This window comes from Nycticebus coucang, chromosome 15 (assembly GCF_027406575.1).
Source record: "Nycticebus coucang isolate mNycCou1 chromosome 15, mNycCou1.pri, whole genome shotgun sequence".
In the NCBI taxonomy this organism is placed as follows: Eukaryota; Metazoa; Chordata; class Mammalia; order Primates; family Lorisidae; genus Nycticebus; species Nycticebus coucang.
In genome coordinates, this window is record NC_069794.1 from 228,079 (window position 1) to 250,795 (window position 22,717).

Below are 22,717 nucleotides of genomic sequence, written 5' to 3' on the forward strand. Positions count from 1 at the left end.
AGACCGGGCTCTGTCTCACATCCCAGGGCCTGGGGCCTACGCAGCCTGCAGCCTCCTTTACCTGTGGAGTTAGATGGCCACACTGCAGCCAGTTCTGTCCTTCTGGGATTCCTCTCCATGGTAAAGTGGGCGCTGGCTGTGATTTATTCAGTGGAACCAGACTTCTGTGGAAAGGTTAGGGTGGTCCTGGGCTGTCTGTGAGTTACTCAAAAGGGCTCCTTGTGGATGACAAGTTGAGGGGCTGTCTCTGTGTGGTGTCCCCAGCCCCTCAAGTAAGGCTGTACCCTGGCAGACTAACTTGGCAGGCACCATGAAAGCAATCCGGAGTGACAATAGTGTTGGGAGGATGGAGGGAGCAGGAGAGAGCAGGCCCAAGCCACTGACCGAGCGTCTTGGCCCCACCCCGGGGCTGGCCAGAGCTAAGCAGCTGCAGATGGACCAGGGTATCCCGTGAAGCCCCGGAAGTCAGGCAGGGCCATCCTTTCTTCACTGGTGTGGAAACTGAGGTGAGGAGACAGGCTCTTGGAGCTGTGCTATGTGAAGACTGGGGTTTTCTTTGCTTGCAGTTTATTTTAATTCTTGGAACACTGAGGCAATGGCTTGGGAGTGTCAGTGCCCAGGCCGGCTGGAGGTTGGGGCTGTAATTCTGCCTTGAAAAGACCCCTGCCCCTCCCCCCCCCAACCAACACACTCTGACATTTTCTGCTTCTTGCTGCAGGACACTTGTTTCTGCTTCCTCTGATCCTGGTGCTTTGAACTTCCCAGGACTTGGGCCTACGTTGGCTGGACTGTGGGGAGTGCCCTTTAGGTGGGGTGGGACAGTTGCTTCTACCCTGTTTCCCCGAAAACAAGACAGTGTCTTATTTTAAGGTGTGCTCCCAAAGATGCACTAGGTCTTATTTTCAGGGGACGTCTTATCTTTCCTATAAGTAGGTCTTATTTTCGGAGGATGTCTTATTTTCAGGGAAACAGGGTAGTAAAATCTTGTGGAGCCTCCCTGAGCCCAAGGATGCTCTGAGAAGGCTCAGCTGCCTGTCCAGGTTGTGTTGGACACGTCAGTCCCAGACTGGGCTGGGGAAAAGAGCCCAGGCCTCTTAACACAGGGATGGACCCCAGGTGCCTGTCAGCGAGAGGAGATGCAGCCGCTAAGAGGCAGGTGACTACGTGAGAAAGTTAGACCCAGGGATTATCTTCTGGATGGTGGGGCCCAGGATGTCACTCCCACTGCCATGACCAGCATGCAGGTGGTTCTGGAAAACACGTAGGGAACCAGGGGTGACATTAGGACCATAGGCTTACGTGTCATATTTTCTCCTTTTTCCTGTATTTTAGGTGTCCCGACTGGTGTTTGACTGTGTCCATACACATGTGGTTAGGCCTGGTGCTCACTTTGTGGACGGGGCCTGAGCCTCCTTCTCCACTTGCCCCGCCCCCCACCCTCTGCCCTCTGTCCCCTTGCCAACCTCGGCCATCAGTGGGTGGTTCTGAGCAGTGGGATGGGGGGGGGGTGTCGAGCACTGCCCCTCTGGGAGCTGTGCTTGTGTCAAGAGTGAATCCACTTATTTTAATTCTAAGAACACGGAGGACAGCTGAACAAGAGCCTCAGCTCAAATGTGATGTGGAAGGGGCTGCCCATAGGGAGTGGGCTTGGGGGGGCCCCCAGAGGTGCACTGGATACTGTGGATACTTAATTCTAAATTACAATAAAATAAAAAATAAATGTGAAACTTTAACTTTGGTTTATCAGTGGTGGCCAGTCTTTTTTTTTGAGGCAGAGCCTCAAGCTGTCGCCCCGTGTAGAGTGCTGTGGCATCACAGCTCACAGCAACCTTCAACTCCTGGGCTTAAACGATTCTCTTGCCTCAGCTTCCCAAGTAGCTGGGACGACAGGCACCTGCCACAATGCCCGGCTATTTTTTGGTTACAGCCGTCGTTGTTTGGCAGGCCTGGGCTGGATTCGAACCTGCCAGTCCCGGTATATGTGGCTGGTGCCTTAATTGATTGAGCCACAGGCACTGAGCCTGTGGTGGCCAGTCTTAACCATGGAGAAGAATTATCCTGAAGATGCAGGACTCAGGATCTGCTTTGTATATAAAGCAGCGTGTGGACATAGTACAACTTGCAAATTCTAAAAGTGATAAAATTGTTAATAAGTGTATCGCATCTTTTACTGTTTTAAAGTGTCAAGGAGAGCATTCTTAGGGTCCCCAATAGACAAAAAATATAGAGGATATAGAAGTAGATAAAAATATATTTGGGCAGGCTCTGGGGCCGAAGAGAAAAAGACTGCGAAGTGGCCATGACTGTGGCCAAAGAACAATAAAAATGAACCTGCATTGGAAGAGAAAATACTGCAAGCTTGCTGGCTGCTGATGAAGAAGATGCTTTATTTCTGTGCAGGTGTGTGTGATCTGTAATAGAAATGATGGCTGGCTGTGGTGAAATTGATCACTCAATAAACATGCTTCCTACGAACAGGAAACCAAACAAATCCTGTTCTAATGCCACACCTTCTCTAACCGTCCCTGAATGTGCCATTTGTCTGCAAACATGTGTCCACCCAGTCAGTCTGCCCTGTAAGCATGTTTTCTCTAGCTGTGTGTAAAAGGAGCTTCCTGGCTTGGAAAGCGGTGTGCCCTTTGTCGACAAGAAATTCCTGAGAATTTTCTTGACGAGCCAACCTTGCTGTCGCCAGAAGAACTCAAAGCAGCACGTAGAGGAAATGGTGAATATGCATGCTATTATGAAGGAAGAAATGAGTGGTGGCAGTGTGATGAACGCACTAGTAGAGAGCTGGAAGGTGCCTTTTCCAAAGGTAAAAAGAACACTGAAATGTTCATTGCTGGGTTTCTATATGTTGCTGATCTTGAAAATATGGTTCAGTATAGGAGAAGTGAACATGGATGTCGCAGGAAGATTAAGCGAGATATAATAGATATACCAAAGAAGGGAGTAGCTGGACTTAGGCTAGACTGTGATGCTAATGCTAAACCTATCGAGAGAGAGAGAGCTCTGCTGATGGAGTGGACAGTCTATTAGCACAGAGCAGAGCTTCTGTTTAGCCTCAAGTGTCCTCTGTAAGGCCTCTGACGTCAGTAGATGGGCAGTTAACAAGTCCTGCAACACCACCCCCTGATGCAAGCACTTCTCTGGAAGACTTTTGCTCATTTACAACTCAGCGGGGACAACATAGCTGAAAGGAGTCACAGAGGGGAAGGAGAAGAAGATCACGAATCACCATCTTCAGGAAGGGCACCAGCACCAGACACCTCCGTTGAAGAGACCGAGTCACATGCCAGCAGTGATGGTGAGGATGTAACTGCAGTAGTTGCACAGCACTCTGACACAGCAGAGACTTCTGATTCCCAATGCAAACCAGACAGTGCATGATGGATCAGATCGATCAGTAGCTGGGGGTGGAACGGTGAGCGTCGGTGTCAGATCTAGAAGGCCTGATGGACAGTGCACAGTAACTGAAGTTTAGTCTTCAGCTCCACTGCTGAAGGTTGAAAGGGTTATCTGTAAATTTCTGCCCACATAACATTATAGTCATCCTAGTAGTGCATTTTGGCAATTGGGATGGGAAGGGACATCGGAAGGATAGACCTGTAATTAAAATGTCTAACATGTCTCTGTTGAGAGTAATTTATTTAATGTAAGGAACCCGTGTGTTAATTGTTGAGAGCCAATAAGTAATAATCCAGTTTTCTTGAGGTCTGTTTACTTTATAGTTTTCTGTTAATTTCTTCACTTCTTTTGGCCAATGTGTGTGTATTATCTGTGCATTAATGGTCCTCATTTGACTCTTGAATTGTGTCTTATTTTTCTGCATGGACTGGTATAAAACCATTACTAAAATTTGGCACTTAGGAGATGTTTGTTATCATTATGAGCAGGAAGCTTAATGTGAGAATTTAAAATAGATGAATATTAACTATTTTATAGTAAAGTTATTGAAATGGGGGAAATGTAAAGAAAACAACTAATAAAATGATTCAGAATCTTTGTAACACACTTCATGGTGTTCTCATAGGCTTTGCTGTCTAGTTCTTATAGTTTGAGGTTTCTTTTTTTTTTTTTTTTGGAGAGACAGAGTCTCACTGTACCGCCCTTGGTAGAGTGCTGTGGCATCACACGGCTCACAGCAACCTCAAACTCTTGGGCTTAGGCGATTCTCTTGCCTCAGCCTCCTGAGCAGCTGGGACTACAGGCGCCCGCCACAACGCCCGGCTATTTTTTGGTTGCAGTTTGGCCGGGGCTGGGTTTGAACCCGCCACCCTTGGCATATGGGGCCGGCGCCCTACTCACTGAGCCACAGGCGCCGCCCTAGTTTGAGGTTTCTTTTGATCCACATTTTTCTTTTTGATTACAAAGTTTATAATTTAATAAATTCTAGAATTTAACAAAAAAATATGTTTGGGAGCGTAGTTTATGATAAACATGGCATTTTAGTTCATTAGGTAAAGCCTGGCATATTTAATACATGGAGTGGGCTTAATTACCTATCCATCTTGAAAAACTTAAATCCTAAATCACACCACATAAAATATAAATATCATATGGATTAGAGGTTACAATTTCAGAAAATAAGACCTGTCAGGAACATCTTGGAGAATATTGTACACTTCTGGGGACACTTCTTAAGGAAGACAGTGAGCTGAAAAGATGCAGAGGAAAAGACAACAGTTTTGACTCTGTGAGAATATAAATTTCTGTGTTGGCAGGAGCCAAATGCAAAGTGGAAGGACACCTCTGCGGGATGTACAGCTGTGTTAGCAGGAAGCCTGGAGGCTCACAGCCAAGAGACCACACCTTGGGGCACCTTGAGTGCGGGGGTGAGGAGGGTTGTGGGGGGCAGGGAGGGGATTGGCTTGCACAGGGGCATTGGCCAGTGTCCTGGCGCTTGGAGAGGCCCAAGGCAAGCCCTGGGCTTGTTGAACCTCGTCAGTGCCAGGTGACGAGGGCGCATGTGGAGCCACCTCCAGGAAACATGGCTGTCTACGACTTGAGGTGCATCTGCAGGCAGAGCTGGGGGTCAGAATGGCCAGATGCAGGAGGACCCTGTTGTGGTGAGAAAGCTCAGAGTTACCGTTCTGTACACAGGTTTGCTCCTAAACAGTGTGTGATTCCTAGAAAGACCTGGCAGCATCTGCACCCAGGGGCCTGCGCCGGAGTCACTCTCACTGGGGCCCCTGGTATGCCTAGCAGGAGGAGAAGTTGGTTGACTTTTCCTTCATATGCCTGCCAAAGGGTAGCGCTATAGTGACTATGTATCTCTTTGTATTTAAGAATGTTTAAAAAATGAGAAAAATAGGTTTTTAAAAATAAGACTTCTTAAGTTTTAAATACACTCAAGAGTCTCCTAAAAAGGATGAGGGTTATAATTCTCTTGCTAGGGATTACGTGCCTACTATATACCTGGAGGTGGGACCGATGATTTTGCAGCCTGTGGCATGTCTGGGCCCAGCTGGTTTGGGAGTTAAACAGCAGTTAATTAGTGAAATAACTATAGCAGTCAATTCAACAGATACATAGATATTGAGCACTTACTCTGGAGAGAGAAGCGTCCAATCTAAATGGAATTTGTGAGTTAATTTCTGAATTTAAACTAAATAAAACAGGCATTTATTCATGAAGTTCTAAATTACACTGTTTCATTTTCATTTTACATTTAAACTTAATTGGCAAAAAATGCCTTTGTTATATGCATAATGAGTTGCCTGTCAGTATTTAATAAAAAAAGGAAGGAATTGTTGGCAAAACAGAAATTAGATCTAACATTTTCATTTAAAATAAATTAAATGAACCTCAGATGCTATTACATTTGTAAGCATTACTGTTTAATTATAAACATAATGCATGTTTGTAGAAATTTTGGAAAAGCTAGTTATAAGTCTTCAAGAATGAGAAAAAAAGTTCCACCACCACACTACCCTACCCCTGCCACTGAAAGACTTACGTTGTCTGCACTAAGGGTATCTCTGCTGATCTGCCCCTCTCTGTTCTCACCTCTCCCAGTGGAGTCGAGTGGTCCCGGTGCACACTTACTCAGTGATGAATGCACATACAAACATACATGTACTGTCCTCAAAAGTGCATTCCATCCCTTTCTCATGTTGCTGAAAGTTTTTCATCAGGCCTGTTCCACCCTGCCGCACCTGCCTGTCGGGTGGCCCTGGTTTTCTTACCACCTGGCTCCCTGGCTCTTCCCTTTCCTCTGTTGCACTGTAGAGTCAGAGGATGGATCCTGGCTTTGAGGGGTCGGGCTGTCCTGTCCACGTCCCATGTCTGAGCCCAGCTTGGTGGGAGGCATTGGATGTGTTGGAATCTCTCATGTTTGTACATGCAATTGTTCCTTTCCCTCATATGTTACCTAAGTAAACCCTGATCTTTCATAAACTTAGTTTTACAGATTATTTTCTTAGGTCACTAGAATGTATTGATCTCCTTGTGTCCTCTTAAAAGTATCTTTAAGATATTGAGAAGGAATCTCAAATATGGTGTCATAGTCAGGCATGAGAAGGGGACAGAAACCTACCTGTCACCCTGCCTGCCATCAGTGCATTGTCCAGCTTTGGGTTGGGGGACATGGTAGGGGTAAGTTTCTGTGCCTCAGCCTTGGCCCCTGACGTGCCAGTGGCCTTCTCAGGGTGGGGGCAGGTGGGGACTTCCAGGCACTGCTCCCTTCTCCCAGTCCCTGGGCCACCTCTCAAAGCTCAGGTGAGTCAGGAGTAAAGGGCTTTGGTGCTTGCACTGGTGGAGCTGCCTCTGTCCCCCAGAGCTCAGCTGTGCAGAGTTGGCCTCTGCTTGGCTGGCTAGTGACTGAGCAGCTGAGTCCTGCCAAGTGCCAAGGTGTCTCAGATGGTAAGTGGCTGCTGGCAATGAGGCTGGATCCCATGGGAGGACAGGAGCTAGGCAGGCTTGCCCAGGTTGTCTTCCAGTCTATGACCTGCCCTTTGCATTGTTCTTGAGGTGGCACTAACGAGAGGAGGATTGTGCTAGGGACTGTCTGCCCCATGGGTCACAGGATGTGGTCTCCATCTCCACGGTTTCTAGGGCAGGTGGATTGAAGCATGTGCTCATGGCCCCATGTGGAGGCTGGATGACACTGGTGGCCAATTCCATTCTTACCAAGCTGTGGAATTACCGACACCTGTGACGTCAGGGTGGGCAGGTGGAGGTACATCCCCGGGACCAGAGGTCACCCAGCTGTCTCACTGAGCCTGAGGTCCCTCTCAGGCTGTCTGGTTCTAGGCCATCACCAAGGAAGCTTTATATGCTGTTTCCTCCTGTTCTGAAATTGCCAATGAGACATTGCATCTCAGGCCAGGGAAGGGTCTTGGTTGTGGTTCTCTGCAGGGGATAGTTGATTGCAGATTATGTTTGTGCTGGTCTGCCAGGTAGGGCCCAAGGCTGCCTGTGAATGTGCTGGCTGGGGGGTTTGCTGGAATGGACTGCAGGAGCATTGGCTGTGGTCTCTTGGCAGGGGGTGGGGGGTCTGTGCTGGTGGTATGAGAGAGTGTCCTGTAGAAGCAGACTGTGTGCTAGCCTGATGTCCCTGGGCACTGGGGCCCATTGGGAGGTTGGCTTTCATTGGAGAGTACTTGAGCTCTGGCTGTGGTTGCCTGTTGCCCCCACCAAGGTTCTGCCCAGGGCTCTGCACATCCTATGGAGCACCGTGTGATCTGCCATGGAATCTGCAATGAAGTCTGCGATGGAGGCTGTCTGGGGCCTTTGCTCTGTTGGTGCTTCAGCTCTCCAGACCCTTGTGCTCTGAAAGGACAAGAACTGCCCCCAAAGTGTTCCTCCAAGATACCCTAGATGGCTACAGCTGTTGTTCCCTGCACCAAAGCCACCATTATGGCCACCTCCTGGATGTCCTACTCCACAAGAAGTCAGGAAACAAGCACACATCCATGATGGCTTGTGAGACACTGCACTCCTGTTGCTGCACAGAGTGGCCTCAGTTGACCTCTTTATACCAAATGCACCAGGGATCACAACCACCTCAGAGACAGCACAGTGGCCAGTGTCTCCCATGGGTCCAGGCTGCTTCAGTGGGGCCACTGGCCATAGCATCACCAGCCTCACTCTTGCGGGGGTGAGTACCCAGTGCCTGGTCACTCTGGGCTTGTCTGAGCCTGTTCCTCAACTGGCCCAGCGGGTATAGCAGGAGGGGCTCAGACCAAGGCCCTGACTCTGAGAGACCCACCTCTCAGGGTTGGTCAGCCACCTCAAGTGCAGGGGTCAGGGTTAGGGTTATTGCCACCAACAACAAGCACTCTGCACCCATCCACATTTAAAGGTTTCTTTGGAGGAACCTTGAGGTTTAGATATCATTTTATGCACAAGTGTGAGGAACACTGGAGGAAATATAACCTCAGCAAATGGACAAAACAGGTATCACATGATGGAGATGTGTGATCTCTCAAAAAATTCAAATGGCTGCCTTAAGGAAACTCAACAAACTTGAATAAACACAGAGAATCAACTCAGAAATTTATCAGTGAAGTTTAATATACACATTGAAATGATAAGAAAAACAAACAGATCCTGGAGTTAAAAAATACGATGAAGAAAATGAAAAATGCAAGAAGAAGCATCCACAGTAGAATTGATCAAGCAGAAAAATCAGTGAGCTTAAAGATAAAAGTATTTTAAAATACATAGAGGAGAAAAAAACAATGAAAATAAATGAAGAAAGCTAACAAGATCCGTAGGACATCATTAAAAGAGTAAATATTCAGGTTATTAAAGAGAGAACTGGGAAAGACAAAAAGATAGAAAGCTTATTCAAGGCACTAATGACAGAAAACTTTCCAAGCCTGGAGAAAGATATAATTATCCAGGTGTAGCAATGTCAAAGGTCACCAATCAGATTCAACCCAAATAAGAATAATATGGGAGGTAGATAGGCTGATCTCTCAGTGGGGAGCCTCTCCTCAATCCAGGGGAAGGTGCCCAGACCCACCATCCCTGGGGACTCATCGAGACCACCAAAGATGGAAGGAGCAAAGAGGCCCCAGACAGGGGAGAGTCCTTAAGACCATCCCTGTGCATTGAGGGTCAGCAGGTGGGAATGGATAAGCCCTCTGGCTGGGCTAAATCCTTTGAGCTCTTGATGAGAAGTTAAGTTAGGGAATCTGGCTTGCTTGCCCTGTGGGAATGAAACTGGTTTTCCCTCCCCCCTTTCTCTCTTTCTTTCTTTTTTTCTTTTTTTTTTGGCTGGGGCTGGGTTCGAACCCGCCACCTGTGGCATATGGGGCTGGCGCCTTACTCTGTTGAGCCACAGGCACTGCCCTCCCCTCCCCCTTTCTAAATGCATTATGGGCTGGTCATTTTTCAGCAACCTCCTACCCTATAGTCCCTGTCTTCCCATTTCCCCTGCCTTTCCCTCTATCCAATCTTCCTGGGGACTTGGGATTCTTTTAACTCTGTCTTTTGGCAATTTTGCATTTTGCATATATGTTTTATGTTAGAGATCAATAAAAGATTCCTGAGAAGTCAGAAAGTCGCTACACTGATTCAGTCTGCCACGTGGTGTGCTAGTTAATGTATGCCTCTCCAGGCTCTCAGACTTTATATATTAAATTCATATAAGGTCTCATGATCCTTCCCCCAGCATCATCTCCCCTGTTGACATTCCAACTCAGGTCCGGGTCCACAGTGAACCCCAACACCCTAAGATGCATTAAAATCAAACTCTCAGAAATCAAAGACAGACGATCATGAGACCATATGCCCAGCAACAGAGGTACATCTCAGCGGGAGCCTCACAGGTAGGAGGGAGTGAGGTGCTATGTTCAGAGTGCTAAAAAAATACTGTACCCAGCAAAGCTATCTTTTAGAAATGGAGGTAAGATAAATACTTTCAAAAATACTAGTCAAACAAAAGCTGAGGGAATTAATCAGATTTGTCCTATAAGAAATGCAACAGGAGTTTGTTCTTCAAACCAAAAAAAAAAAAAGGGGTGGTGGTGGAGCTAGTGTGATTGTTATACCAATACCATAATCAGGATGTGTAAACCACTTATATCTTTAGTAAGAAGACTGAAAGATAAAAACTCTCAAAAATTGGGTATAGAAGAAACATTCCTCAAAATGATAAAGTTCATATATGACAGACCCACAGCTAATATCACATACTGAGTGGGGAAAAATTGAAAGCCTTTCCACTAAGATCTGGATCAAGACAAAGATGCCTCTTTAACCACTTTTATTCAACATGGTTTCGTGAGTTCTACTCAGAGCAATTAGGTGAGAGGAAAAAAGGGCAAGCAAATGGGAAAGAAAGAAGACAAATTATCGTTGTTTGCAAATAACATGATTTTATGTTTAGAAAAGCTTGAAGAGTTTTAGAACTGATAAGCAAATTCAGTAAAGTTGCAGGACACAAAGTCAACATACAAAAGTCGGTAGCGTTTCTTTATGCTAACAGCGATCGACCTGAACAAGAAATTAGAAAGCAATCTCATTTACAATAGTTACAAAAAGTACCTAGGAATAAATTTAACCAAAGAAACGAAAGATTGCTACAGGAAAACTATAAAACACTGATGAAAGAAATTGGAAAGGAAACAAAAAAAAAAGGGGAAAGCTATCTTTTTTTTTTTTGTAGAGACAGAGTTTCACTTTACTGCCCTCGGTAGAGTGCTGTGGCGTCACACGGCTCACAGCAACCTCCAGCTCTTGGGCTTATGTGATTCTCTTCCTCAGCCTCCTGAGCAGCTGGGACCACAGGTGCCCGCCACAATGCCCGGCTATTTTTTTGTTGTTGCAGTTTGGCTGGGGCTGGGTTTGAACTCACCACCCTCGGTATATGGGGCCGGCACCCTACTCACTGAGCCATAGGCGCTGCCCGGAAAGCTATCTTAAACTCATGGATTGGAAGGTTAACATTGTTGAAATGCCCAAAGCCATCTATGTTTAACCAAAGCCACCAGACTGTTTTCCACTGTGGCTGCACCATTTTACAATTCTGTCTGCAGTACTTGGGGGTTCCAATTTCTCCATACACTTGCCAGCGCTTGTTATTTTCCTTTTAAATTATAGCTATCCTTGTGGGTGTGAAGTAGTATCCCATTGTGGTTTTAATTTGCATTTTTCTAATGATTAGAAATGTTGTCAGTTTATATTCTTCTTCTTCGTCTTTTTTTTTTTTTTTTTGAGAAGAGTCCTACTTTATTGCCCTTGTTAGAGTGCTATGCCATCCTAGTAGCTCACAGCAACCTCCAACTCTTGGGCTCAAATGATCTTCTTGCCTCAGCCTCCCAAATAGCAGGGAGTATAGGCACCTGCCACAACGCCTGGCTACTTTTTAGAGATGAGGTCTTGCTCTGGTCTCAAACTCCTGAGCTCAGGCTTTCTACTCTTCTCTGCCACCCAGAGTGTTAGGATTACAGGGGTGAGTCACTGCACTTGGCCAGTTTATAGTCTTTGGAGAAATGTCTATTCAGGTCTTTTGGTCATTTTAAAATTGGATTATTTGTCTTTTTGTTGTTGAATTGTAAGAGCCTTGTATGTTTTCTGGATACTGGACTCTTATCAGATATGTAATTTGCAGATATTTTTCCCCCATCCTGTTGGTGATCTCTTTACTTAGTCTGGGTATCGCCAGAATTCTTTGTTAAGACCTCAGGAGTGTCAGTGTCTGTCAGGGGTGGAGGGACTGCCTTCCTGGCTGTTGTCCAGAGCAGAGAAGAGGAGTCAGCTGACTGTGCAGGTGGGGGCCACTCTGAATGAGGAAGGGTTGGAGCTGCTGTGCTCAGGGGCCACTTCTAGGCCAGAGCCCATCTGGGCTTGGCTGTGGTTGGGGTGACTGGACTCTTCTTTGCTCTCTCTGCCTGTTCCCACCCTTCTGACTGCTAAAAGTGAAGCAAATAAAAGGGATTTTGGTGGTTTGTAACAAGGGGGTGGCTTATCTGCTTCCTGTAAATGAGAGGGGGCTTCAAGGCCTTGGCCTTCTAACAGAGCTGCAATAATAGCATGGGTCTTGCATTCATGTTCACAGATGTCACGTGCGGCCTATGGAGGCTTCCCATCAAGCTGACCACACTACCACTTCTTTTGCTCTTGGGGAGACCCCCGGGGAAGTCTTAGACAACTCTGGCTGAAAATGTGACCTGCTTGAAAAACTGGGCCTATGGTATAATTAGCCAACTGCAAGATAATAAATTATATTATGAAAAGTTCAAACTTTGGTCAGAATGGAATATGAAATATGAAAAACATCTAAGTCCACATGAGAGCTTTACCCCAGTCATGGACCTGGGACATTTTGGGCATATCTAGAAGTATTTAGGCAACTTCCCCCCCTGAACGAGATGAAATCTTTCTAGAATTGATGTTTTGTAGTAGGCATATGAAGGTCAGTTTCTGAGACAAAACATGGTTTTTGTTAATATCCAAGAAATTTTCTTTCCCAAATTTAAGCCAGGCCTCTTGCAAAGAGTGCTGTGGGAAAAAGAGAAGCAAATATTAATAGTACTCAAATGCAGAGGGCAGAAAGGCACAGAGTGAAGAGTGCTGGTTCTTACAAACCCAGTTCCCGGAGGAGGAGGTTTCCTCTCTCCAGGTATTGGGAGCAGGAGTCCTCGGCCCAGTTAGTCCAGGCTGTGGACTGGCAGCAGGTGGGCCCAGAGTGACTTTTCACAGATTCTGTATTTTCCAGATTGCCTTTCTTTCTTGATTCCTAAGTAATATTACTGTAAATTCTGAACTCTGTGGGAACAACCAGGTCTTAAATTGGTCACAACTTCAGTCACTGCCTTCTTGCTGGGAGGGGCTCTCCTAGGGAGGCACCGGGGTCCCTGCTGAGGTAGGATGGGGCCCAACTATGGCTGGATATTTTAGGGCTAGTCAGAAATGGTGGCTTCAGACACTACTGGGAAGGTCAGAATTTTTTTTTTTTTTTTTTTTTTGTAGAGACAGAGTCTCACTTTATGGCCCTCGGTAGAGTGCCGTGGCCTCACGCAGCTCACAGCAACCTCCAACTCCTGGGCTTAAGCGATTCTCTTGCCTCAGCCTCCCGAGTAGCTGGGACTACAGGCGGCCGCCACAACGCCCAGCTATTTTTTGGTTGCAGTTTGGCCGGGGCCGGGTTTGAACCTGCCACCTTCGGTATATGGGGCCGGCGCCCCACCGACTGAGCCACAGGCGCTGCCCGGAAGGTCAGAATTTTGACAACAGAGATGATTTCTGCCCCCATAACTGTGTTTTTTTGGATTCCGTGGGAGCAGTGTGTTGAGCTCCTGGCAGGGCTGCTGGGACCTTCCCCCTGTCTGGGGGGTGGGTGGTGGCAGCATAAAATTAAATCGGGTTCCTTCAAGAAGAACTCTTGGTAAGAAATGGACTGTAAAAAATGCAAACATACCATTTTCCATCTATTAGATTGGCAAAGATCCACAATTTCAGTAGCCCAGGACAAGCAAGGGTGTGGGAAAACATTTCAAACGCTGTGGCCAGAATGTAACTTGCTACTCTGGGGAGCAGTTTGGCAATATGATAAACTTGTATGGAAATTACAAATTGCCCTTTGTGCCAGAAATTCTAATTCTAGGAATTCATTTTTGATCATACAGAAGCTGCACCTGTATGGTGCAGTGTTCTCAATGAGGGCAAAAGACAGAATCCTTCAGGGATGGATCTGCGGCAGCATCATACGCTCTCGATGCACTGATGATGTCAGCATGTATTCTGAAGTCACATCAATGTAAGAAGCAACAGTTGGACTAGTGTAGCTACCGTGTATGTGAAAAGGAAGACAGGAATATATTTGCCCAAACATCTCTAGGGAGGCACAGGTAGCTGTTTGCTGCCTGTGGAAGGGGAATTGCTGGGGGAGGGGGTGGCTTTTATCATACATGCTCAAGCTTTCTGAAACATGGACCACATACACGGGTTTAAAGAACTCTTACAAACAGAATGGTGCCATAGAAGGGAAGGTAGGAAGTCACCTTGAAACCTGAATTTATACTTTGTCAAACTCTCAAGTCAACCCCTGCCCTTGCCCTGGAGGGGCTCCTGCCAGAGAGACAAGCTGTGGCAGAACACGTGGGGGTGCAGGTGACTAGAGTGAGGCCCAGAACATGGAGCTATGAGGTGCCCGGGAACCTCCTTTGAGTCTCTGCTGCCTGGGCCCCTCAGGACACTGGGCTCTGCAGAGAGCACTTTCATAGTCATATTGTTACAAATAGCATTTTGTGAGGTTAAAGTATTTAGAATCATGTTAAAAAAAATAGGAAAGACGGCTCAGCGCCTGTGGCTCAAGCGGCTAAGGCGCCAGCCACATACACCTGAGCTGGCGGGTTCGAAAATAGCCCGGGCCGCCAAAACAACAATGACAGCTACAACCCCCACCCCCCCCAAAAAATTAGCCGGGCATTGTGGTGGGTGCCTATAGTCCCAGCTACTTGGCTTGGGAGGTGGAGGCAGGAGAATCGCTTGAGTCCAGGAGTTTGAGGTTGCTGTGAGCTATTATGCCACCGCACTCTACCCAGGGCGGCAGCTTGAGGCTCTGTCTCAAAAAAAAAAAAAGAAAGACAACTATAGAACAGAATGAAAACATTAAATCCCTGGCAGTGTCAATATACTGCAACAACAGAAACAGGGCAGGGGAGGTGAGAGACCTGTGTGGTCTCAAGCCCTTCATCTTTCATAGCAGATTTTAAGTCGATAAACCAAGAAATAGCAGTGAGGCTGTTATTTAAAGTTGCACTACTTACTTGACAAGCTAAGAAACAGAAATCAGTGGCTGTGGTTATCTCTAGAGAGCTGGGAATCTTGGACTACTATTGCTGGCACTGGCATAGCACCATGCATTTCTTATGCTAATGAACGGTAATACTAGCATAAAAACACATACATGTCTATATATAAAAAGCATTGTGTAGGGAAACCTACAAAAATAGGCTGTTCCCACCCTTCCCTGCCTACATGAGGGCCTGCTGCAGAACTGTGGGTCAGGGCCCCAGAACCTCTCCAATCTTCCCTAGTGCTTTCTCTCACCTGAGGGTTGGGCCAGCCCTGGTGAAATTGGAGGAAGCAGCAGAGATGTCTGGGCTGGGTTGCATCAGGTGCTTTCGTGTATGAGTGCAGACCCTGTGACAGGAGTGGGTGTGTTCCTTGCTCTGCAGGGAGTGGCCTGTTCTCTTCTGAGATGGTTTCTTTATCTGCCTGGTCTTTTGCCAAAAATATTAACTGTCTAAGCTTGTTGCCACAATGATTTCCCCCTTATTTTGTCATCATAAAAAAAAAAAGGCAGATAGTTCTCTGCTCACAGCAAAGGTACATACAGTCAACAAGGCAGGCAAAGTGTTGGCGGGACCAGCGCCACTGGTGGTGGCAGCTGCAGGTTCTGGAGGTTCCAATGCTTGTCAGTAAGCACTCATAGCAGCGCTGTTCTTAGTGACTGAAAGCTGGAAACAGCAGGTGCTGTGTGCTGACCAGGGATGCACCACCACGGGTACAGCATTCACACACGGCCAGCAGTCGCAGAGGAAGGAGAGCGCTGATTCAAGCTGCTACACAATGAACCTTGTAAACATCGTGCTTGGTGACAGAAGTCTCTCAAGGCCATGTGTCGTGACCAGGCGGGTCACAGAGACAAAAAGCAGATCAGTGGTTGCGGCTGGGGGATAGTGGCTGGTGGTGTGGTGGGGCCCTCTCAGAGACATGCTTTGACATCAGGGTGGTTGCCCAGCTCCAGAAGGTACTGAAAGCTGTGAGTTTGCACTTCAGATGGGAAGCTGTGTATTGAGCCTCTTGATGCAGATGCCCAAGCTAGGGTGTCCTGGAGGCTGTGATGCATCTAAAGGCTGTGCTGGGTTGCTGCCCACAGGGGCACTATGGACTCCTCATCTTTCTCTCTGTGTGCCCTGGTGTCTCGCATGGGGATCCATGAGGCCACCTCCCTGCCCTCAGGGAGAGCAGGTTTTACTTAAATTCGCCTCTTCTTTAGGCTTTCAGAGTCCTTAAATTCTAAGGGCTTCCACTATGTCCTTACTGTAGTTTTCTGCAGCTTCTTCTTCTTTACCTAAAATTGCAGAAGGCTTTGAGGGGCCCTGCTGGGAGGTGTGAAGAAGCAGAGTCCCTACCAGGAGGTGTCATGGGGTGGTGGGTGAGGGTGATGTTACGGCTACTTCACGTAGTAACATTGCAATCCCTGTTTATATCTTACACATCTTCTCTACTTTGTTTTTCAGAAAATTATTCATTAATCTTTAGTAGCCAGATAACATTTGTGTGTAGCACTAGTGAGAGCGTATCTATAACCTGAATCTTATTTGGAAATCTGTGAGCAGAAGGTAGACCCAGCATTTCCATGCTGAGTGGATGATGTGTGTTACCTTTACTTTTTAGGTGAAGCCAAAAACCTTCCCTCCTACCCGGGGCCAAACAAAATGAGAGATTGCTACTGCACAGTGAACCTGGACCAGGAAGAGGTTTTCAGGACCAAAATCGTGGAAAAGTCACTCTGGTAATGTCCTCCATCGCTTGTTTGATCTGTAACATTTTCTTCTTCTGTGTGGAGAATACCCAGAATACTTGGGTCATTGTGCCGTTTTTTCATGTTGCTTACTCTGAGCAAGGACTGAGAAATGCAAAGGCTCAGGCTTTTTAGGGCAGTTAACATTGAAGCTGTGTCCTCATTAATTGCTCCTGACACCCAGGACTAAGCAGGGGTGTCCTGCCACTGGCTTTCAAGATGCATGTGCCTCTCAGCTAGAGATGGCTGGGAACAAGAGTATACGTGAAGGAAAGCCTGTTTAGAAACCATCCTTCATACTTTCTGAAGAGGCATACATAGAAGTCCAGGGAACCAGGGGAAGAGACCTTACTGGTATACTTTAGGAGCCAGCCAAGAAAAATCAACATGTATAGGTCTTAAAATGGTCAACTTTACAGATGTCAGTGCTTCTCCCCTTTGGGTTGTGGCATGATGCTGAGCTCAGGATGTCTGGGATGGAACTGGCTTTTCTAGTAAGCGCTGGGAGATGCGGCTATGCTGGCCACGCTCTGAGTGGCACTGGCATTGCACACTGGATGGGGCGCAGGGCTCAGCCACACAGGGAGGGGAAGCGATAGCTCCCTGGAGGGATGGGAAGAGAGGAGCCAAAGAGAACTGTGAGGCATCTAGACGGAGACAGCGCCCTGGAGAGTGTGTCAGGAGGCGGGAGGGTGGGGTTAGTGGCTTGTCATCTGCAGGAGGCTGGCAGGGTGGGGCTGGCATCCTGCATGGTGTTTACAGTGTAGTGGCTTAGGGATCAAAGAAGACATCTCTGTGCAGCTGGTGACTCCACCTTCGGGTTTAGAATTATGGGCTGTGTGGTTTCATCAAAACAGCTATTTTGATTTTGAGAACATTTTTAGCAGATGAATTATATCCTTGCATATTGCCACTTCTAAGAGGCAACAAAAACACATTCTAGTGTTTTGTTTTGTTTTTTTCTTTTTTTTTAAGAGACAGGGGCTTGCTCTATCATCAGGCTGGACTGCAGTAGTGCAATCACAGCTCACTAGAACCTCCAACTCCTGGGCTCAAGCTGTCCTTCACCTCAGCCTCCCAAAGTGCTGGGATTACAGGCTTGAGCCACCACCTGGCCCAAACCACACATTCTGATGACTTAATGAATTAGAGTCTCTCCTGCCCCCAAGAGAGGTTGAGACTATACTCATTCTGCATGGTGGCTGACAATGGTCTCTTACTCATTTGGAAGCTTCTCCTAAGGCCTAACAAGCGAAGTTGTTTATGTTATTTTAATACACCCTACAGGTTCTTTGAAATAATTTGTCAATAAGAATTAAAGGCCGAGGAGTATTGCCATTGTCCAGCCTGGCTTTGCAGGAGTGTCTTGTGGGGTCGCCTATGAGAACAGCTGGGATGCAGATGGCTGGGAGGTGTCTTGAGCCTCAGGGCAACTTAAGCTTCATCTCAGTGCGGCCTCTTCTGTTTTGGGGTCTGCTGCTGGAGCATTCCTGACTGTCTCTGTGAGGCGGGGCCCCCAGACCTTTGGGGTGTACATGTGTATGGGGCACCTGTTCTGGGGGCTCCTTTCCAGATCCCCACAGTCATCTGGGCATTTCATATGTTCATAAGTGGAATTGGAGGTTCTGGGCCTCGAAGCACCAAGGCAGGAAGGGTGGCTGTTGTGCTGCAGGGCAACTGTCTGCACTGGAGGCCACTGGCTGAAACTCCCACAGACGGCTTAGTAAGCTTAGTTATTTCTGTTTATTGATTTATTCATGAGTTCCATGATTATTCAGTTTACTGAGTGCTTATCTGAGGGGCTGTCTACAGGAAGTTGAGTAAAGGAGACAAACTCATGCAAAATAGTCTCAAGAGTTTAAAGAATACAGGTGCATGTGTGCCCTAGTGTTGAGGCAAAGAGCCATATTCACACTGGTCCTTGCTTGGTATCTCTGCCCTGTAGGGTGAGGGCAGAAAGTAAGTAAACCCGTCCCATAGAAGAGGTCAGCAAAAAATTGCTATTTCCACTGGTGCTGAATACTTAAGACCAAGGCTGGCTCTCTCTTGAGTTTGCAGCCAAAATCCACACAACATCTGTGGTCCAGAAGCCTTGATGGCACACGTACACTGATGTGGTCAACATCTAGCCAGAGAGGCAGGTGTCAGGTGGGGCCATTCTCTACCACTCCCCAGAGTTTAGCTATTGCCACAAAGGAAGTGATTGCTGTACCCCGCTCTGGGGCATCACCCTGGAGTGGATTGTGTGTCTCATCTCCTGCCATGCTTCCTCCAGGGTCATCATCGCCTTTAAGATCTGCTCATTCATTTGGCAAAGACCCTGTAGAAAACAGCAAAGCCCACACCTGCATCTCTGAATCCAAAAGAGCCCACTGGGTGTTCTCTGGCGGTGGGATCTGCAGCCTGGCAGACGGCTGGCCCTCCTCCCGGACTCTCTGGCCGCTGGCTGGAGCCTCTGCCCCAACCCTTCTACCCTCCTCTGGCTGAGTCTGTTCCTATTGCTCAATGTTGTCTATGACTCAGCATGAAGCTGAGAGAGGAGATAGGGCAGGCCTCTTGCTTCCTGCTTCTCCTCAACCGAGGTCATCTCTGGGATCAGACCAGGCTCTGGCATGCTCTCCTCCCCTCTCCACTTTCTGTGTTTTGACATAGGGAGGTCCAGAGCAGCATCTGTCACAGGGTTAATTTTAAGAGTTCATTGGTACTCATGTTTGGGAGAACAGCCCTCACCTCGTCCCTTCTCTAAGAAAGTGATTTTGGCCTAAGTTTCCATTCTACTCGGGAAAATATTTTCCTGATGTTGAAAGTGAACTTTGTTCACACACCTAACTTTTTAGAGCAATAGTTTTCACTCATTTAAGTGGGAATCCATTATTTGTTTGCTTATTTATTTAAACTAAAAGGCTTCATGAAGTTACATTGGCAGGGCTGGGGACTCAGGAAGCAGCTTCCTGCCCTGTGTACAGAATCTGCTAGAAAGCACCCTGGGCCCTTCCTGGGAGGGGTGGTCCCAGCACCTCTGACCTAAGAGGAGCAGTTAGAAAGCAAGGGAAGGTCGTGCCAGAGGAGTTGCCACCTCACCAAAGGAGAGGAGTATATGGCTGCTATAAACTCCACACAGCTTCAGAGCTCTGGTCCGTCCAGTTAAGTCAGTATCTCCTCTCATGCAAAGGAGGAAGTGGGATGCCCTTCCCTCTACCGGGTGGTAAGGCCTAACTTTCCCTAAGATCCTGGGTCCGTGGGGAGCCAAGTCTTGACCACCTGGCTGCCTTGGCTGAGATCCCTTCCCACAGGGAGACGCTGCCCCCTCCCCCCTACACTGATGCCCCCACTGCCTCTCCTCTGTCTGCACCCTCATCTGGAGGGGAAGGGGCCTCCTGGCATGGCACAGGGGTGGCTGGTTTCTTTGCCTCTCTACCCACGTGCTGCTAACCTCCACAGCACCAGCTCTTAAGAGTTTGGTTATGTGTTAAGTTACAGAGCTGTTTGTAGGAAACTTCCTTTTGTTTAAAAAACTGTGATTGCTCCAAAAATGGTCTAGAATTTATAGAAAAATGTCACTGTGTGATTATTTCTGAGCAGTGGAATTATGAGAGGTTTTTTGTTCTTCTGTTTGCTATGTCTCTCTCTCTCTTTTTTTAAGAGACAGAGTCTCACTTTGTCACCCTTGGTATAGTGCCATGGCGTCACATCTCACAGCAACCTCCAGCTTTTGGGCTTAAGCGATTCTCTTGCTTTAGCCTCCTGAGTAGCTGGGACTACAGGCACCCACCACAACGCCCGACTATTTTTTGTTGCAGTTTGTCTGGGGCCGGCCCCTCAGTATATGGGGCCGGCGCCCTACTCACTGAGCCACAGGCGCCACCCTGTTATGTTTCTTATATGTTTCTTTTCTTATAAATGAAAAGCTAATAACTAAAGGAACAAAGACAAACTGAGTGAAGAACTTTGCATTTGGTGTGTGGAAGGAGTAGTTTGGTCAAAGACATGAAAGTTTCTTTCTGTTCTTACTGAAAGATGTAAATTGCTCAGAAAATAGTGCTTTTGTGTGGTAGAAATGACTAAACCAGGAAAGACCTCAACAGTTCCAAAGTTGTTCAGAAGGGGTTGGAAACAGAACGGGGCAGAAGGAAGTCCGTGGCTTGGAGACAGACCGTTCCTTCCCTCAGATGCGGTTAATAAAGTCCAGCTGCTGACTGAGGGAACAAGACTTGGAAATAAGGAGACTTACTGGGAGTAATATTTTCCCTCTGAACATTGACTTTTCTCTCTAATTTCTCAAGTCAAAGCTTAAAAAAAATCTGTTTGACACAAGTGGGGACCTCGGTATGAACCTGAACATTCCATACATATCCTCTCTGAGCCCTGGGGTGATCTGGATTGGGGGCTCCATCCTCCTTGAGTCCTGGGGTGCTCTGAGTGGAGAGACCATGTGGGTAGTCCATTGTAGGTGGTGGGGCTGAGCTGAGGGTACTGGGAGGGGCAGAGGAGCCAAACCCACTTCTCACTCCCCCATTCTACTGCTCTCCTCAGGAAGCCATGGGGAGGGAGCAGGAGACTCTTCCTGATGACCCTCTCTGTCAGGGCCTAGTGCAAAGTTTTGGAGTTCAAGACATCTCGACCACATCTGCCTCGTGTCCCCTCCTGCAGATGCTTGCTGCTTTAGGTTCTGTGGAGCCAGTGTGGCCAGTGTGATAGAGATTTCTTTGGGAATGTGGGTGTGGAGGGTGGAGAGGGCTCAAGCCCAGGCCTCCCTCTGGGTGGTGCCCTATGGATCTCTCTCACTACTGGTGCTATTGCCTAGAGGCCCTGAGTCTCCCACCCTTAGCCTGACTGTCTCACTGAGAGCTTTGAAGACCCACTCTTTGCCGTGTTTCCAAAAAACACCCGCCTTGCATGTGCACAGCTTCCTGTTGCCCTTACCTAAAGTGACAGCGTCCTGTGTGAGCTGGGCTCTGCCCTGCCCTTTCATGATGGAAGGGCCTTTCTCTTGGCACAGTGGCTTCTGTGGAGACTTGTGGGGGTTAGCGCTCAATGAAGGTGGCCGCTGGGATCAGGCACCCTCACAGGCAGATGTGCCTGGCTTGTCTGCCAAGCCTGGGAATTGCCTGGCAACTCCCCCTGGACTCTTCTGCTTTCTCACAGTCACGCGGTGTGGTTGCCGCAGATGCCGGAAGTGATTTCAGGAAGGAGAGGCCGTGCTGTCTGCTGGGGTCTGGAGGAGGAAGAGGAATTCAATTCAGACGGCTTCCCTTTGTTGCAGCTGCTATGTGAAGAACAGCTCGGTCTTCTACAGGAGGCTTTTTCTCTTTTCCCTTCTTTTGAGCTTCTTGCAGTAATTACTCAGACTTGAGAGGCAGATGCTGCCCATCCACTCCCTCGTGCCAACAGCAGTTTTAAGGCTAGCCAGCCCCTTTAGGCAGCGCTTTCCTTTTAGGTGGGAAGAGAGTCTGGACCCCTAAGGCTGCACATGGGGGCCTGGTGGGGCGTCTCGCATGCCTCTGGCCTGAGACAAGGCCAAAAACAGCCTGGGGTTAAGCTGCTGATGGGAGGGGCCCTCATCAGAAGGAGATGGTCTGCAGGGGCACAGGTGGAGGAGTGGGTGGAAGGACATCCTCTAGTTCACCGAGTTCTGCTTTTCTTTTGCAAATGTGCTTTCAGCTTTGCTGCTGGGAAACTCACCACAGACCCCCTGTGGATGGAAGGAGGGGCAGGTCTTCCTCAGAGAACACAGGCTTATCTCTGTGGCCTGGGGCTGCATCTAGTCATTCTGCCTCTGCCCTGGGGCTGACAGACAGTGAGACACCGCCCCCCCGCCCCCGCCCCCCAACACATCGCTGCTTCCTTAGACTCTTCAGGACCTCCAGGGCCTGTGCTGGTCCCCACATGAGATCCGTGGCCTCCACTCCTGCCACTCACGTCAGTACCTATGGTGGAGCTCACTGCAGCATTGGGATCATGCGTCCAGCTTAACTGCTGATAACAAAGCTCTTAACACATTTGTGGTGTTTTAGTTTTAAAAGATACACCTATGGGTTATCACCACATAAAAGATGCACCAATGTGAATTGATCATTTCTCTCTGAATTTGCAACACTAGTTCAAAAGTTCCCAGTGGTTAATATCCTGAGCAAGGAAAAAATGTGAAAAGATGTGTATTCTAATAGAAAATAGACCAAGATAATTTCAAGAGAAAATGAAATTTAAAACTGCTTATAAGAATATGATGTT

At 47.7% G+C, this 22,717-nt stretch overlaps 1 protein-coding gene and 1 pseudogene across 3 annotated transcripts in view; both read left to right on the top strand.

The window, feature by feature from the left end:
- Positions 1-22,717, top strand: part of RASA3 (RAS p21 protein activator 3) — a 114,162-nt gene that overhangs the window by 17,212 nt on the left and 74,233 nt on the right. For all 3 annotated transcript variants that reach the window (XM_053564135.1, XM_053564133.1, XM_053564136.1), the window contains exon 2: positions 16,360-16,477. In XM_053564135.1, the coding sequence (XP_053420110.1) occupies positions 16,360-16,477 (118 nt within the window). The remainder of the gene's footprint in view (positions 1-16,359; positions 16,478-22,717) is intronic.
- LOC128566995 (E3 ubiquitin-protein ligase RNF146-like) lies at positions 1,980-3,484 on the top strand (annotated as a pseudogene).